This window comes from Manacus candei, unplaced genomic scaffold (genome assembly GCF_025592945.1).
Source record: "Manacus candei isolate 608988 ecotype Guabito, Panama unplaced genomic scaffold, ASM2559294v1 h1tg000005l, whole genome shotgun sequence".
Classification (NCBI taxonomy): Eukaryota; Metazoa; Chordata; class Aves; order Passeriformes; family Pipridae; genus Manacus; species Manacus candei.
Genome location: NW_026138053.1, coordinates 991,295 through 1,009,007, shown reverse-complemented (window position 1 = coordinate 1,009,007; position 17,713 = coordinate 991,295). Strand labels below are relative to the sequence as shown.

Genomic DNA, 17,713 nt, shown 5'->3' with positions numbered 1-17,713 from the left:
ACAGAGTGCCTGGACTGGTGGGGACGCAGCCCCAGCGTGGGATTCCGGGATTGATCAAACAACTCCTGCCCGGATTGTGTCTCTAACCCAGTATCTGTTGTGCTCTCTCTGCAGATGACTGTAAGAACATCGCCAACATCATGAAGACACTGGCCCATAGAGGCTTCATCTTCAAGCAGACCTCCAAACCCTTTTGATCCCCAAGGCAAGCCAGGCAAGGGCTGCATGCGCCCGGCGCCGGCGAGGCGGGGAGGACGGGCTCCAGCATTAAAAAAAAAACGGCAACCGAGGCCAGAGGAACCGACACAAAAAAAATCTCAATTTCAGCTGTTAACTCCAGTAGAGGTTGTATATATGGGAAGGCAAATCTGTGTAGACCTGATGTGACTCCCTCTCTGGGCTGCTCCGGACATTATGCCATGCTAGCGGACAGCCGCGTAGGGCGCTTGCACCACATTTTAGACTCGTAGTTTGTTCTTTTTCTTTGGCTCCTGATTTCCGTCCCTCCCTCCATATCCCACCCCGTCCTCCCTCTCCCGCCCCGTAGCCAGAGCATCCCCCATCTCCACCCCGGCATGGGCCGTACCCACCTTTCCTTCTTCTTTCTCTTCTCTGGTTTTATGTTTTCAGGCCTCGATGGCTGCTGCAGCAAGGCCGGTGTGTGCCTGCACTCGGGCAGCGCTCACGGAGGCTCAGCGTGTCGAGACGGCCCCTCGCCCTCTCCGCCAGCCCCCCCGCCTCTCCCCTGAGCGCCTTTTCCCCTTTTTGAGTCAACACTAACCCCTCTCTGACTCCTGTATGTGACAAACGCGATCCGTCTCTTTATGTTCAAGGTGAAGTGCCTGTATTCTCCGCTGCAGAGCCCCTGGCAGCCCCACCGCGGGCTGCGGGGCCCCAGAGGGCTCCCTTCAGTGGGGCGGGGGCCCGGCGGGCGGGCGGGCGGGCGGGCGGCAGGAGGGAGGTGACAGTGTCCGCATGGAGCCCCGTCCAGCCCCCGTTCCGTCTGCTCGTGCCTCTGGCGGGGCTGGGTGGGATGCCCAGCCCTGCCCCGTCCCCGCCCATCCGTTCCAGCTCCATCGGGGACAGGGCCCAGCGCCGCGTCCGTTGCCGGCGGTGGACGTGCCCGCGCGCGCTGGCCCCGGCCCGGGGCACCCGAGCGGGGCGGCTGCAAATCCGCAAATCGCCCCCGACCTCCCTCGGTTCCCGAGCTGAGGCTCGGCCCCCCACGTGCCCACGTGCTGTGCCCCTCACAGGTCCCTGCGGACGCTCAGCAGCAGCTGGCTTGTTGCCTGAGAGAGTTGCCGAGCACATCCCCTCCGGCTGGGTGGGCTCCCGGCCGGCCGGCGCGGTTGGGGGGCAGCCATGGGGCGGGCTGAGGGCGCACGTCCCCTCGGAGTCACCCAGCCCCGGGGCCCTGCTGAATGGAGCCCTCGTCCGGGCGCTGACCTGCAGGGAGGCTGCAGCCCCGGGCCCGTGCGTGCATGGCCTGGAGCGAAGCCGGTGACGGCAGCCAGAAGGGCAATACAGGCACTGAACTTGGCGGTACATGACTGCATGGTGTGTGGTGTTCCAGTTAAACCAACCGATAATGCAACCCCAGCATTTTCATTGTCTAGTTATTCCAATCCTTGCTGTAAATGTGCCACATGAATAAAGTTTGGGGGTAAAGGAGCCCGGGCTGTGCCCATGCATGTGTGAGTTTGTGTGGGGGGCAGAGGCAGGGGTGTGCCGCCTGGGTAGGTGGGAGCAGGGTGCTCCCTTGGGTATGGCACGTCCATGCTCCCCGGAAAGGCAAGGTCTTGGACTATGAAAGGGCGGTCCAGGTTCCCTGCTGCTGGGAACACTGCCCTGCTCTCCAGCATGGGCACTGTGGGTGGGCAGTGGTCCCACCACCACCTCAGCTTTGCTCATGCCCCAAGGCAGCTCTGCCCTGAGGCTGCCACCAGCCTGTCACAGCTGGGTCATACCCACGGGTGTACACCTGGTGCAGCGTGACAGCCGCTACCACATCCCACTGGCATCTGCCCTGCCACCCTGCAGCCTGGCAAACCGTTCCCACACAGCCACTGCTGCACTTGGAGCATCTCAGCTACAGGCTGGGGCCAGCGTGGCTCTGCCCTGGGCACTGGGGCACCCACTCTGCCCCAGCCAGCAGAGCCAGCACAAGCGCAGCACCAGGGAATGTGGGAGCCACATCCAGCTGGGCAAGAACTGCCACTGTTTCCAGGTGCCCAAGAGACCTGCCCGGAACCAGGGTGCCACCGGGTGATAGGGTCACAGGTATCCAGCTGGCACCAAGTGGGCAGCTCCCAGGGGGAAGGGGCAGCCACTTGTTCCATGCAAAGGTCACAGGGGCTGTACTGGCTCCCTCTGCAGCCCCGATCAGCTTTATTGACCCATTTTCGATGGAGTCGTCTAATTAGTTTTTTATGAAAACTAAGAACTTGGCCTTTGCCCTTTACTCCTGCAGGCAAGAATGTGACTCAGAGGACATTGTCACGGTGGATCGATGGTCAGTCACACTTGAAAGGCAGGTGGAGGGGACACGGGGTGGGCAGGTGGGCAGTACAGAGTGGGACACGCAGCCAGGGCTGCCTGTGCCAGGGCTCCCACCGTGATGCCTCAGCCCCTCTAAAGCCCTGCAAAACATGAGGTGCAGTGACCAGGGGTGCCTCTCACCACATGGAAACCTTGGGCAAGGCAGCAGGAGGAGGAACTGTCCTGACAGTGGGGGGACAACAGGACTGTTTCCAGCAGGGGCAAGGTGTACAGCTACCAGAGGTGAGCAGCTGCACAGGGGCTGGGCACGTGGGATGCTGGATGGAGCTCCCCAGCCCGGTGTGGGCAGTGCAGCAGCAGCCTGGAGCAGCACCTGGCAGCCCCAAAGGCAGCAGGGGCTGCTGCAGCAACTCCAGCTGTCACCTGGTGACTGAGGTGGATGGGCTCAGGGACAGTCACCGGCAGCCAGGGCTCCCAACAGGGTTAGCAGTGCCCAGCCTGCCTGAGGTGGAGGTGAGACAGCTCTGTGCAGCCTCACCAGGGCTAAGGATGGCTCTGCTCTAGTACAAGTGATGGGCTCTGTATTTACAGAACACGTAAAAAAAAAGTCATAAACCACAGCCTGCACTAGTGGCCACAGGGCAGCGTGGGTGGCCCTGGGCAGAGCCCTGCACAGCCCTGTGGCCACCCTCCAGCACCTGCTGCAGGTGCCCAGAGGTCACACCACTGAGGGCAGATGGGGTTGGGGCCACAGCGCTGGGCAGGGGATGGCTCCCATTTTTCTCTGGAGCACTGCAGAGATTGCCCCAGCAAGGCCCCCATCCTGCCCCATGGCTGCAGGCAGCCAGCTGTCCCCAGCAGCTCTGGGACAGCCGGCACTGCCCCTGCACACAGCTCCGCACCTCCTCCTCACCCCGCACAGGGGGCTCATGGCTTCTTCACCTTCTTGACAGAGGAGGAGCTGGAAGCCAACTCCCTTCACTTTCTCTACTCCAAGAGGGAGACAGGAAACGAAAGAAAAACCAGGGTCAGCAGGTGGGAGTGCCCGGGTGGTGCAAACACACTCATCTGTCCCAGAGCCAACTCCAGGGCTCCAACAGCACTCCGGGCAGAGCCCAATGGACCACACTGCCCAGCTGAAGGGAGAGCCAGGTCCTTGCACCACAGGAGGGGCAGAGCTAATCCAGCAGTGGCAAGGGGTTGGGATGGCACCCTCACAGGGGATGTCACCTCCCTGACATGGACAGGGCTTTGGGACGGTCAGGAGAAAGGGGCTGAGCTCTGCAACAACTCAGGAGCCCTGACCAAGAAACCTGGCATGCACCAAGCCCTAAGGAGCAGGGCCTTGAGAGAGGGGCAGAACAGCTCTGTGCTACGGCCAGCTGTGCCAGGGGTCCCCACGGTACGGCACCGAGCCCGCTTTGCACAAGGCACTGCAGGCAGAGGCCGGCACTGCACCAGCACAGCAACTCTGGTCAGGACCCTGCCATGCCCAGCCCTGCAGCCATCCCCGGTCCCCAAAGCCTGCAGAGCCACTGGCCCGGCCGGCAAACACACAGGGATGGACAAGCACCGACCCGCTCACTGGAAGGAGCCAGGCCTGCCCATCCCTGCTCCTCCATCCCTGCCAGTCCCGCACGCGTTTGCTCCCGGCGGCAGCGCACGTCGTGGGAGGCCCCACTGCCTCCCCCGGCGGGAAGCAGCCCCCAGTTCCCGCCGGGCAGACGGCAAACAGAGCATGGAATTTGCACGGCTAAAAGTTAAATACAACACACACACGGATTTCGTCAGAGGCCCTGGCACCGCTGCCTTCACGGGATCCGATTAACAGGGAAATAAAAGGGCCAGAGAACCCACACAGCAGAGTGAGCAGATGCCCTATAAAAATCAAATACAGGGTAATCAAGGGGACCGAAAGGTACATTTAAAAAAACAAAAACCCACCCTGGAAACAAAGGAGCTGGGCTTTGTGGCTTTCCTGGGAGGGCTGCGGAATTAATGGGGAAGAGCACATGTGTTTGATAATCTTTATATGGCAAAAGACCCATCTTTCAAATATGTCACAAATTCATATTAATCACCTTCCTATTGCCTTCCGTGGCACAGCTATTCCAGTTGCCTCGGGCAAAATTGGGAACTGTCTGGTTAAAAAAAATGTTTTACATTATAATTTACAAGAGCTTACAAGTCTAGTTTCTTTTAATGGAAAGAACGATTAAAAAAAAGAGAGGAATATATATACACCCTGGTATATATACACTATATATATTAAAATATATATATATAAAAGACAGATATTGTAACTCCATCTGGAAAGAGAGAACGTTTGATCTTAACAATGTAACTTCTAGCTTTCAAACAGGCTCAGAAAACAAGAAGTCAGCAGGAGTTCAGATAAAGGAAGCTTAAAAGTCAAATAATTCTGACTCTGAACCCGAGACTTCTTAGACTCAAGGTCCTTTCCTTTACCCATTAATGGGCTGACTTGTGAGCTCAGGAACAAAGTGCTGCAATGTGAGGATTTCTGAGAGTCACTCATTACAGATCACTGAGTGGAGTCTGAGTTGCGGAAATCAAAGGATCCAATCTGGAGTAACTGGCTGAACTTCTGCTTGGAACTAATTTGTTCCGAGTTCGGCTCACCTTTCACCTCCCGAAGGCCCCGAGTAAAGTCCCTACCGGGGTCAGCCTCAAACAGCACTGGGGGGATCCCAGCTCCGCTTTAATGGTCAGCAATGGGCACCGCAGCCCCTGGGAGAGGGTGGACAGGCAGCCAGGGCAGGGGAGAAGTGGTGGACAGTGCTGGGCTTCCCGCTGCCCCACGGGCTCTCACTGCTGAGACAAGCAGATGCCTCTCCCAAGCTGGGCTAACACACCCTGCTGACATGTGCCCCATCCCCACTGCTGGCCAAGGCGGGTGGTGGCAGACGGTTGTTGACACAACAGTATCTCAAAAGAGCCTGGTGTGCCTTTGCCCATCCATTCCAATTCCTGGAAATGAATCCAGGCAGGTCAGGAAGGGCTCAGGAGTCAGGACTCTGTCCTATTCCCAGCTTTGCCACTCACTCCCTCCAACATCTGGAGCAAGATACTTCTCTCCAGGGAAACAAACCTGGCTTCAGGGGAGCAGCTGGTTTAGAGGTTGAACTAATCCACGTTTAATCCAACATGTAGAGTGCCGTGGACAGGCAGTGCTAGACAGCACAGAGGGATTCTCCAACTCGGAGGAATTTGAAGCGGGGAGATTAAATGATTCCCCCAAAGGCCCCGGCAGCTCAGTGGCAAAGCACAGGCTTGAACTCAGGAGCTCAAGGCTGGCGTGGCAGGGTTAAACCTCTCAGTCGCCTCCACAAGGGGAAGGGCAGGTGTCGGCTGCAGGAGGCGAGGGAGGGAATGGCCACCACGGAGCACGGCTGTGCTTGCCCTCCAGAGCTGCTTGTTCCCACCCCCACAGTGTTGCCCCTGCAGGCACCCCGGGGCAGGGGCAAAGCACTGTGCTCACAGGGGCTGCTCCCCCAGCGCTGTGTCCCGGCCCCGCTGCCTCCCTGCTGTCCCCACTGCACCAGGGCCTGGGACACCTTGGGGCAATCACTGTGTGGGGTGGGGACACGTGCACGCACCCCACCAGTCAAACAGCCAGCGACTGCCCCAGCCACCCCCATTCTCAGCCCTGACCCAGCCCACCGACCTCCCAAGGCCAATTTTCAGCCATGATGTTGCATGAGAGGCACCAGAACGGCTCCTGCCGGCTCTGGGCATGGCAGGGACCATCACCAGGACATGACCTCCACTCAGCTCAGCCTATCCTTGGAAAAGCCGGCTGCGGGCTGCAGGTTGTTGATCTCTCCCACCACCACATTGCCCAACAACTGCAGGAAAGGTTCAGGGCAAGAACAGTGACAGGCCCTGCCTGACCCTCCAAAGACATCTGAGCCAGGCAGAACATGGTACAGCAGTCCCATTCTCCTCCTCTCCAAAATATCTCTCCAGCTGGGATGTAATTTCTGCCCCCCCTCAAAAGGTAGCAAAAAATGGTCACAGTGTGAATGTGCTTGACCTTTTGTCTTGGACTAATCTAATTGTGTCGTCTTTGTGTAATCAGCCGGTAAAGGTCAGTGCTGTATTTAACATGGGGGCCCTTTAGGTACTGAATTTGCCTTGCAGTGAATTAACTTGATTATATTTCTTTCAAATATGTCAGAGACCAGGTCAGTTTAACCCTCTCTGTGCTGCCTGGGCCCACCCCTTTGTTTCCAATTCTAGGAGGTGGCACTGGGGAACAACGTGGTTAGAAACACATGCATGGGCTCCCTCGTCCTGCAGCCACGGCCGCCACCACCACCACCACCTCTTCCACCTTCCCAACAAGCCAAGTCCCAAGGGAGAGCAAGTGTGCTGTAAATCAGCCCGGAAAGTTTGCAAACCAGGACACTCCAGACCACAGGGAGAGAGGGAGGGAGGGAGGGAGGGGTGAGATTCCAGATTGAATGCAGTAGGGGAAAAAAAAACAATTCAGAAGACTCCTTTACAAACATGAACCTGTCTCAGTGGAACTCTTCCTTACGACTCCATATTGTCACAATCAAATAGGACATTACTCAAGTCCAGGTTAACGAGTCGCCTCTGCCGTTGACAGATAAGGTGTTCTCAATATCCTGCAATACATTATACATTTTAGAAAGTAAGGGTCTGTGCCGCTACCAGGGGCAGTGTGTCTGAGGCGTCGGGGATGCCACGGTGTGGAGATGGGCAGCTTTCATCAGGCAGTTCAGCTCAGCTGTGCCAGGGGACTGCACAGAGGGGAAAGCAGCCTCAGCTGATCCCCAGGCATACCCTTGGCCCTGAGGCAGTGGTGAGGGGCTGGGCAGCCTGCCCTCCTGGAGGCAGGGAGGAGAGGCCAGTGATTCACATCCTGCAGAGGTACATGCACAGGACATTGCCACAGGGCTCGCACTCAAAGAACCCCTAGGTCTGGCTTTTCTTTCTTGGCACTGGAAGTAGGGTATAAAAACACCCCTTTGCTCTTCAAACACCTCTCTCCTTCCCAAGCCTCCTGCTCCAGGCAAGGCTACTGCTTGACCCCAGAGTCTCGGGCAGGTCATGGCTCATCACCTCAAGACTGCTTTCCCCACTCGCTTCCCTCTGCTGAGCAACCCTTACGGGACTGTGTCTAGACGGAAAATGCCTCAGGCCTGCAGCTGCACTGTTGCTGCCCTAGAGCAAGCTCTCATCACCCAAAGCCTCGCTGCTTTGGTCCACGGTGGCACCCACGTCAAGCCATCTGCCTGCATGCAGGATGTAGAAAGCCCTGCTGACCCCACCTGTAGCACCAAGAACACTGTCCAGCACAGGAGACAATCCCAGAGAGCAGCACTGGGACTTGGGGGGGAACAGGCGTGTTCTGCTCCCTTGGACGCGCATGCCTGGAGGGAGAGCAGGGCAGCATCCCCAGCGCTCGTCAGGGCATCTGCGTCGGAGACCTGAGTGCTCCCTGTTCTGCCCCCCCAACCTTCCTTCTCACCGAGTTGGGGGTCAGTGGTGCTCCTACTACATCAATGATCTGGTCCTTGGTATCTCCCTTGCCCTCCTCGATGCCAAGCCCTGTCTGGCCATCTGGATGGGCACCTTCCACGCTGAGGGGGCCAATGCTCCCAGCTTTGGCCAGGGCCTCGTAGCGGTGCCGTAACATCTGCAGCTCATACTCGCAGTTGGCAAAGGCTTGTTTCAGCTCGTAGAGCAGCACCAGGTCGCTCCGCAGCTCGTTGAACATCTGCACGATCTCCTCTGTGGGCATAGGGTTGAGATCTAGGGAGAAAAAGGGGTTCTGTTAAACACCCAGACCTACAACCTTACAATGGAAAATCCCTAGAAAGGTCCTGGCTGCCCTTTCACTCCCACAAAATATATGCCAGGAGCTTCACTCCCATTATATGCATCAGTAGCCATCCCTAAGGGTTGCAGACCTGAATTTTCAGGCTGTCCTTTGGTTCTGGCCAAGGACTAAGGGTGAACCTGCAAGTCCTGGATTCAGAAACTGAAGGAAGGTACAGATAAGACCAGATGGCTGAACCTTGCTACCCACTAGGTTACATGAAGGGAGCTCTGTCTTACAGAGATACTGTATCCACACTGCTGCAGAGGATAGAAGAGCTCCTGCTGTTCCCTACACCTTTACCAAAAAAGGGTGGACAGGCTGAGCTCCCCTGCCTCTCTTGTCCTCCTCCCAGGGTAGGACTGAGGCAGAGAACTGCTCTACTGCTGTGTTTCAGACCTGTTTGTAGCAGGGACTGGCAGATCACCACCCCACGCCTTGCATTCTGCTGCACCCCACTATGCACACACACAGAGCCAGGAAGAGCTGCAAGTTCTGGAGAAGAAAAGGATGAAGCTCTGCACATTTGCCCTGACATATGTTAATGGCCCCTGTCTGCAGGGCTGCTCACATGACCCCTTCCTGCCAGCAATGTGTTCACCCTCACAAAGCCCAGGTGTGGTTCTGCACTCAAAGACACAGCAGGGCTGGAGCACCAGGAAGCCCTCAAGATATGTGTGTTCTGTAAGGCAGGAGTGGGGAATCAGGAACCGCTCCTTATCCTCATGGAAAGTGAGCTCTCAGAAGCACTCACATCCTTCCCCAAGGCTTCCCTCAACAGTAACTCCCTTAGTTTTACAGCAGAAAAGGGAAATCGTCCTGGCTGAGCCACTTTGACCAGCCACAGGAGGCCTTCAGAACTGCACACGGTCTCCTAAACAACACAGAGCCATAAACCAGTTGACCCAAAAAACTAACAAGACTTAACAGAAGCCAGTGTTGGGAGCAAGCTCAGTAATCTCTTGTAAATCACTAATAAGGCTTTTATTTTTCTTCTTTTTTTTTCTTTTTTTAAAATCCCCCCAGTCACAGCAGGGAGGGGGGACAGGGAAGGGATCATCAGGTGTTTAATCAAGAGGGACTGCATGCTGGGACCTGTAACACCTGAAAACTGTACCCACTGCATGGAGAGCAGCCACTGGCCACGGGCTGCACTTCTTCCCCTCCAGCTACGAGCAGGTATTGTATGTGTTAAGTGAACCCTTCTCTCTGCTGCTAAGACACTCGAGCTCAAGAGTGAGGGATGTGTGTTTACTCGCCTTTCAGCAGAGATGCTCCAGATTTTCACACAGCATGCAACCTATAAAGGGGGGATGAACAGTCCCAGATGCATTTTGGACTTGCCACCGTGAGCAGTAAATTAAGAGGAAACGAAGCTTAAAAGCAAGACAGGGCAGCCCTGAACAATGCATGTGCCATGGTCACTAACACACTTAGAAGTACCTCTCCTGGCAAGGCTGAGATTTGCCTTCCTAATACTGTGCTGCCTCTCTTGATGGTTAAAAAGGCCCAAACAAGAGAGAAACAAAGGCTCTTTTAAAAGATTTTTCTACTGGGAGGAAAAAAAAAACCCTGTGCATCTTGTTCTGGCTTTTACCCTCTCTTTTTTTTTTTTTTTTTAAACACATAAAATATTTTAAAAACCATTCACATACTGTTATTCAAGAAACTGGCTGTATTACTAGGGGAAAAAATAGCCCATCTCGAGAACAAAGGCTAGCTCTGTGTGTCTCTTTCTCTCTCGTGTGCCCCCTTTACTCACCTACTCCGAGTTCCATCAGCATCTGCTCCAGGGCTTTAATCTTCTTCTGTCCCACCGAGCTTGGCAGTTTCATCTGGAACACAAAGGTAACAGAGCCACACAGCTCAGAGATAGCCCTCACTCACAGCCGTCTAGTTCAAAAGGCAAGAGAGCTTTTCTTTTTATAGTGCAGGGGGAACAAAAAAAGAAAGGGAGAGAAAGGAAAATCAAGTGGTAAGAGAGGGAGACAGGGGCTGAAAGTTTTCAGACTAGGTCCGAGGGCAGGTATTGAAAAGCCCGGTCGTGAGGGCTTTTATTTTCTCTCTCGTGTGTGTGCAAGACACGCTGTTTTACAGTTTCCATGTGTCACTGAATTAACAACAAAAGTTCTTCTTGGCTTCAAACCCTCTCCTGCGGTGCCCAGCCCATCAAAGGGCTCATTTACACAGCAGCTAATGTGCAATGCTGCCCTACTTTATTCGCTTTAGCCGGCCTGATTAGACTCATGCGCTAACAGACTCACTTCTCCTTTTACCTGCTGAGCCCCAGACCTGTGGGATTCATTTACAGAGCAGGCTTTGTAACAAAGGGGAGAGACAGAGAGAGCACAGTTACTTGACTGGCGGAAGTGTGCACACACATTTACATCGGAGCTAAGGGGCTAGGTGAGAGAGGAAGCATCAGATGTGAGCTATGAAAGAGATTCGGAGCTGGCCAGGAGAGGAAGAATGCATACACTTAGCAGGGTCCTTCCTCTGCATTCATTTGGGCTCTAGCAGGAGTGCTAGCTGCTCAGACCAAGCATTTATTAGATTACCAGCAGCACAAATGCAGCTGGCACAATATGGCAGAGAGAGCAGGTTTCTAAGCCCTGCAGATACATCCAAGAAAAAATTAAAGCATTCAGCTACGCCAGCAGACACTCCATGAAAGAAATTATTCTCAATGTCACATTGCCAAACATCTTACTGCACCCAGGCATAGGCTGTCCCTCCAAATCCAACCCTGGATGCCCATCACCAACCCAAGCTGCCCAGCAGGGCATTGAACAACCAGGAGGCAAGAGCATCCTGCAGACATCCAGCACTCCACTTACTGATCAGTGGCCCAAACCTTGGCCAAACCAACCCAACATGGTTGGGAATGACCTGAAGAAAGAGACATTCTTCACTCCACCCTAAAATTGGCCTCTCAGATGAACTTACTGGGGGATCCTGTGGTCACCTTACTTCCCATAAGTCACATGCTGGAGTCACCAAAAAACAGACAGCCCAACGCCAGTTTCCCAGATTAGACCCATCATTTCCAGTGTTCCCTGCCCCACACAAAAATGACAAGAGGCACCAACTGGAACTTCTTAACTTGGGGGACACTAAGAGTTAGCAGAGCCCACTGAAGAGCTCTGGACACACAGTAACTGTGTGATTATCACAGCCCTGAGAGTCTGTCTTCACCCCTGCTCCAACACCAGCATCATTGTCTTTCTAGCCAAAGGCAGGATTCCCTTCTGTTTAACACCAGCTGGCAGAAGCACGCTGGACACCAACCCAGCTTCAGGAACAAAGGACAAGAAACAGGAAAAGTTCATCCTTGGCTAGGCGGACAGACAGGAGGTCTTGGTTTGTTGGTCAGAGGAAGAGCACAAGCTTTTCTCCTGGGAGGCCTCCATTAGCTCAAGGAACTACTGGCAACAGAAACGATTAACCTGGCAAAGACTTCAACTGTGATGTTTTGCACGTCTGGCTCATGTCCCACAGGAGTCTGGTCAATGAATACTGAGCCAAAGTGTTCACTGACACTCCTGAAGATTAGAGGATGGAGCAGGGAGAGGCAGGACAAATTAATTTAACTTCAAAGAAAGGAACACTAGAGATGCTCAGGAGGAGTGGGGCTGGGAGTTTAGTTTAAAAACACATCAATTAAGCTTCCTTTTAATTCAGGCAGGAGGATCTGGCCTGCAAACAGGAAGGCTTCATTGGTTTCTCAAAGCAAGAGTATATTTTAATTTTACCATCATTAAGAAAATGTTATGATTTATGTGGCTGCTGTCGGCCTAATATCTTTAGAATTTAGCTGGCTAAGCCAATTCATCTCTAAGACTGATGAAGGCTGATTGCTCTCTATGCAAAATGTATTAAAACTAAATGAGCAGTCTATTACTCAAACGCTGCTGATAATCTGTTAGCCAGGGTCCGTTAGCTGGGCTGCCTTGTTGCAAGAGAAGCCTTCATGCCCTGCACAGCTCTGATAAGCCCAAGCTTACTTCAGAAAGCCCTTTTCTGTTTTGTTCTTTTAAGTAGATGTCCAGAGAAGCACAAGAGTGCTGGAAGTGGTGCTCACTTGCCCTCATTCCCAAAGAATGAGGTAATTTGCCAGGACCACAAGTCCCAGCCAGTGGCCCAGAGAACAGCTCTCTGGCCTGAGATGTGGGCACTGGGACATGTGGTTTCTCTGGGTCACATCTCTGCATTAACAGAAATGCCACTCTGGGCAATATTCTTGCTTACACCACAGTTCCTGGCATTTTCTTGGTGTTGTCATGGGTTGAGTCCTCTGCAGGGGCTGAGGAAAATTATGTTCCTCGGAGAATTCCAGTGAGCAACCACAGCTTCCGAGGTGAATGGCATTTGCCCTTTTCTTTCCTTCCTCATAGTAGACTATTATTGTTATTTATTATCTTTAAAGTCCCCATATAATAATAATACCTGGGAAACAGATTGCTCCCGTCAGAAAACTGATTAGCCGGGGTTTTTGAGGTTACTATATTTTGGATGCTCTTCTCCTTTGACAGCCTCTCCCTACAGTCCTCTTTGCAACACCAGCCTGTGCTTATAATTACACAAACGTAGCTTTTGATTTAAGGACTGTAATCCTTTGTCCCTGCTATAAACAACCTGCATTAAACACATGAACTGCATGTACCAAGAGAAAAATAAATAAAGAGCTACTGAAAATTGTGTGAGTCAACACCACAAAGCCACAGTACCAGAGCCTACCTGTGCAGAGAGGAGCCTGGGATAAGCAGAATCTACTGGCGTGCACTTGGCCTGGGAGGCACGGAATACACTGGTACTGACCTGCTCTGCTCTCCCCTGAGGGAGGAGGACATGGCTTGGGAGTTGGGCCATGCAGCTTAAATAGACCCAGAACCCACCACACAGAGGCCTGGGGTGGGCCCTGAGCAATTCCATTTCTCTAGAGGGTCTCACCACGGAGTCCCCTTGAGGTCTCGCATGATACAGGGTTTTTATTTAATGTTCGAGGCATTCCGCCAACAAAACCTTGCTAATTCACACTAATGACTAGGAGACCTACTGCAAATTAATTGCTAATTGGCAAAATTCATTAAATGAACAAACAGCATAAGGAATAACTGAAGATATAGCCTCCCCAAACAGACTTGGTTCATTTATTTTTGTGTGCCATTCAGTTTTCATGATTTATGCTAATACTTTTAAGCATAGTTGTAAATGTATTTGAATCTATTTTAGTAGAGTAATGAAGTCTAAGTAGCAGCAGAGCTGGCAACACAGTCCCCTGGTATGTCTTACAGCATCACCACCTGGCAGGTAGAGACTGTCATGGGGATCTGCAGTAGGAATGGAAGAGGTCTGCAGGATCTACAGACACACTCAGCTAGGTCCCTCAAGTGATTACATCTGTGTGGCCATCTTAAATGTCCTGCTCTCAATTAATCACTTTCTTCATAAATGCTCCTTTTCTGGTGCTTACAACTGCCCAGTCCCCCCATCAAAATCCTCTTTTGTGCTGAAACCTTTTGTTTGGTGTATCACCAAAATACAAGGTTTTTAAAATTAATCAGTGGTTATTTAAATATTTCACACCCCCTCCCCAAGCTGCACTTCATTTTAATTCAATTTTGAGATAACCTTTTCTTTAAAAATCAACCTTCCCTAACCCTAAACAATATGACTGTCCTAAAACTGATAATCCTAAAATCTCCACACATCTGACCTGTGTCTGTACAATTGTAAACCTGGGGTTTTATGCACCAGCACCAGTTTTGTTCAGCATTATAATACAGCTCACTGACATTGAAAACCACCTTCTTGGTGGATTTCAGCAGCAAAAAAAAAAAAAACTTTCTCATTAGGCACTTTCTTCATAGGTATCTTTAGAGCACTGAATTGTTTAGTGGGTTTCCAGGAAGAAGTGCTAAAGTTTCAGATGAATAACGTTTTTTGCATTTTCTGCCTGAAGGTCAAACTTTCCCTGGGCTGCACGGCTCTACTCTGTGGGAGCAGAGAGCCTCCACTCCTGCACAGTTTTAAGACTCAAGGAAGGAAAGAACCACATTAAGCACTTTAGTCTTAGCACTCTGGAATTTAAAAAACCCCAACAGAGAAATTCAATTTCGGATGCGAACGTGCACGTTTCTGAAACTCTGAGGTGCTTCACTGCTCGGAACTCAGGTGCTGCAGTGGAAGGTGGATGGGCACGAGCAAGGGGTACATGCAAAAGTTAGAAAAGTGTGGAACTGCACAGGTATTCTATGTCTCAAAGAACATACTTGCTTCCCTCTGCCCCAGCTTACAGCTGTGGACTCTACGTCTTATGCCTGTGCCTGCTGATCTGTCACACTAAGATTTGGGACAGGTAAAAATAAGGATTAATACCACTATGCCATCTCTACTACGCTATGTAAGACATTAAACACGCAGCCATCTCTTTGGGGTGGCACGTGACCACCAACTTGCTCCAACAGTGAGGCTTAATGCTAAATAAACCAATCTTTTAAAAAGAAAACATTACTATAATAACTTATGTAAATGGTTATTTCAGGGGTTTTTTGGACTGAAGTGAAACAGACCTCACAAATCCCCAAATCAATTGTACACAAATATAAATTCTGTACTTGAATCATCCTGGTAAACTAAACCAGTTTTACAGAAATACACCTAGTGAAAGCTTTGTCAAGGTGAGGGAGGCCAACAGATTCCAGAGAAGCACAGCACATGTAGGCATATGGCAAAGTAGCAGCTCACTGATCCTATAAACATTAATGCCTCGTTATTCATCTGCAGCACTGATTCAAGAGGTAAAGCTAAGAGAGATCTCCTAAAGGAACCAAAGGTCCTGGAGCATCAATGTCACAGCAGGATGGGTTTTCACCAGTGCAGGCAAGAAGGTATTCAAGGTTTTTATACTCTCCCACCCTTTCTCCCCTAGGAAGAGGGTACAGATAGCTTTGACACTACACAAGTGGCCTAAAATTAGAATTACTTGGAATCCACACAGTGATGGCTGAAAACCTGGAAAGCACCAGCTTTCTCCCAGTTTGACACACAGTTTGTGACAAGAAACAAGACACCCGAGAAAACAAGAAGAATTCACACCTTGCCAGGACTGCCTGCCATTTAGAAGATGGTCATCTTCCTGCAAGCAAAGCATTATCTACCACTTACAAATCCTGAGATTCCCTGCCTTCAAATACCTTTTGCTTTAAAAATAGCACAAGCCTGTAAAATAAATGCAAAAGGACTACAGAAAGTGTTTGTGTAAGGAAAAATAAGAAAACACATGGTGCAGAAGAAAGAGCTGCACAGGACGTTTTCTACTGGGGGTTATTTTATGCTAAAAACGCATTACCAGAACGACACTATAGAATTTTGCTTTAAGCAGATCTGCAGATTCCCCCTGCAGTCCTACCCCTGCCTCTCACTACAGGCATGGAGACCAAGCTGAGACCTGCAGAGGTGGCTGCAGAAAACCTGACTGGCTGCAGCCCCTAAGCTGCATCTGACTGAAACAATTCCAGAGCACAGAAGCGTGTGCTGTGATCGCAGGGAGGGCCCTAAGACGGCCCACAGGAGGGGAAACTCCAAGGATACTCTCCCATAGTATAAGAACCTTTCGTGAACTTCCAGATCAGACACAAGAAACTGTAGCAAAACATGCATTTAGTCTTGATGTTGCTTTTCTCTTAAATAATTTAAGTGAATCTACACTCACACAAATACAAACCACTGTGACTAATTACAGTCTGATCATTATATTGGTTACCCTAATGAAAAAAAAAGTGATATATATGGAGCTCTGCACAAGTTACATACAATAAAATTAGCTAATGAATGGCACTCAGGACTGTGTCACTACAGGCACACAAAGGTAGTAAAAGCTTCTCAAACTGGGCCAGGACTGACAAACAAAGGCCTCATGCTGCATGGGCACTGTTTGGTACTGGATGATTCAACAGAAGCAGCAACACAGTGTGTCCTTTCCAGAACTACAGTTTATTTTAAAGGCCCCATTCCTGTACCCAGAGTGCTCTCTTTACACCTGACAACCTACTAAGGCTTTGGTCCAGATGCTCTCCCAGTCCAGTAACCTCCACGAAAAAGGTAAAGGATGCATTTTCTTTCAGCAAGTTAACATTAGGTGCCTTTCATTAGGCACCTAATAAACACTAGTTTAGCTAAGAACAAGAATGGAGGGAGAGAAGTGCTGAATTCACCTTCTGTAGTTCATTCAAGATTTTGTATCCTCTGCTGTTCCCTTTAAAAATAAATGCACCAATATTTTAGCTTTATTTCATTCTCTACAGGCAGGAGTTTGATTAGGAAATGCACCAGCACTCTCTTGGCCCTAATTAAAGGGCATATAACACAACAAATAGATGGCAATACCACAACATGAATTCGATCCAGCCTGCATCATTTGTTCATAACTTTTATTCACAGAAATGAGAATACTACTTCCCTTCCACACTTCTGTCAGGCTCCCCATGGAAATTACTCTTGCCCACTCTCTCGTAGAGTGCAAAACATACAACTTTGCTAATGAAAAATTGCTAACAGAAGCAACAAGCACATCTCAGCTAACTAATCCATGGGATGTCCAGACCTGGAAACATAAACTTTCCTAACTAATAAGGGTGTGCTGATCTCCATCAGATTGATGTCAGGATGCCTTGGAGTGCAATCAATAAAAAACAAATAAATAATTAATTGCTCCAAGTAATTAGATTTATCAAACCCAAATAAAAATAACTGATATTTTATGGAACTGCTTCCAAAGCTGAACCTCTGAAGGGACAGCATTGATCACAGGAGGACAGACAGATGTTTCCCATGTTCACAGCCGATGAGGTCTGGGTTTGCATTAATGACAGGGAAGGAACAGAGCCAAGAGTCTCCGCTGCAGAGTAGACAGGCAGCGTGCTTGGCCATTTAATTACAGGTCAGATCAAATACAGAGAATAAACATGTCTAAACACATACACACAACCCCATCTTCCTCTAGAAATATCATTCACCTTGGAGGTGCAGTAAGTACTTAGTTCTCACTCTGAGAAAATTAAAAAAAAAAGGGAAAACACACACACACGCTTTTCCCCCACAACCACGGTAAATTCTCATTCATTAATCAGTGCTGAAAAAAGTGCTCAGCAGGCTACTAAATATTTAAAAACTGTTGAGTGTGAATATTTGAATCAATGGATACTAAAGCTCTACTTGTAATTTTCCTTCCTCTACTTCTTTCTTAATTTGTTCAACTGGCAAATTGTCTACAAGATCCCAGTTAGCATATGGAGCCAGGTTGCTGGCTGGAAGCCTTTTCTGAGGGGAGGAGGCCAGCTT

General features: G+C 50.8%; 2 protein-coding genes across 4 annotated transcripts in view; one reads left to right on the top strand and one right to left on the bottom strand.

The window, feature by feature from the left end:
- The window catches only part of ERI3 (ERI1 exoribonuclease family member 3), a 129,642-nt gene extending 127,959 nt beyond the window's left edge, over positions 1–1,683 (top strand). For both annotated transcript variants that reach the window (XM_051797448.1, XM_051797455.1), the window contains exon 8: positions 115–1,683. In XM_051797448.1, the coding sequence (XP_051653408.1) occupies positions 115–197 (83 nt within the window). In that variant the 3' untranslated portion in view covers positions 198–1,683. The remainder of the gene's footprint in view (positions 1–114) is intronic.
- A 2,986-nt stretch (positions 1,684–4,669) lies between these two features.
- Positions 4,670–17,713, bottom strand: part of DMAP1 (DNA methyltransferase 1 associated protein 1) — a 30,684-nt gene continuing 17,640 nt past the window's right edge. The window contains exons 8-10 of one of the 2 annotated variants that reach the window (XM_051797192.1): positions 10,134–10,206; positions 8,021–8,304; positions 4,670–7,154 (exon numbers count right to left, since the gene is read on the bottom strand). In XM_051797192.1, coding sequence (XP_051653152.1) covers positions 7,098–7,154; positions 8,021–8,304; positions 10,134–10,206 — 414 coding nt within the window. In that variant the 3' untranslated portion in view covers positions 4,670–7,097. Of the gene's footprint in view, positions 8,305–10,133; positions 10,207–17,713 lie in introns of both variants that reach the window. The other variant, XM_051797184.1, reaches the window with a different exon arrangement.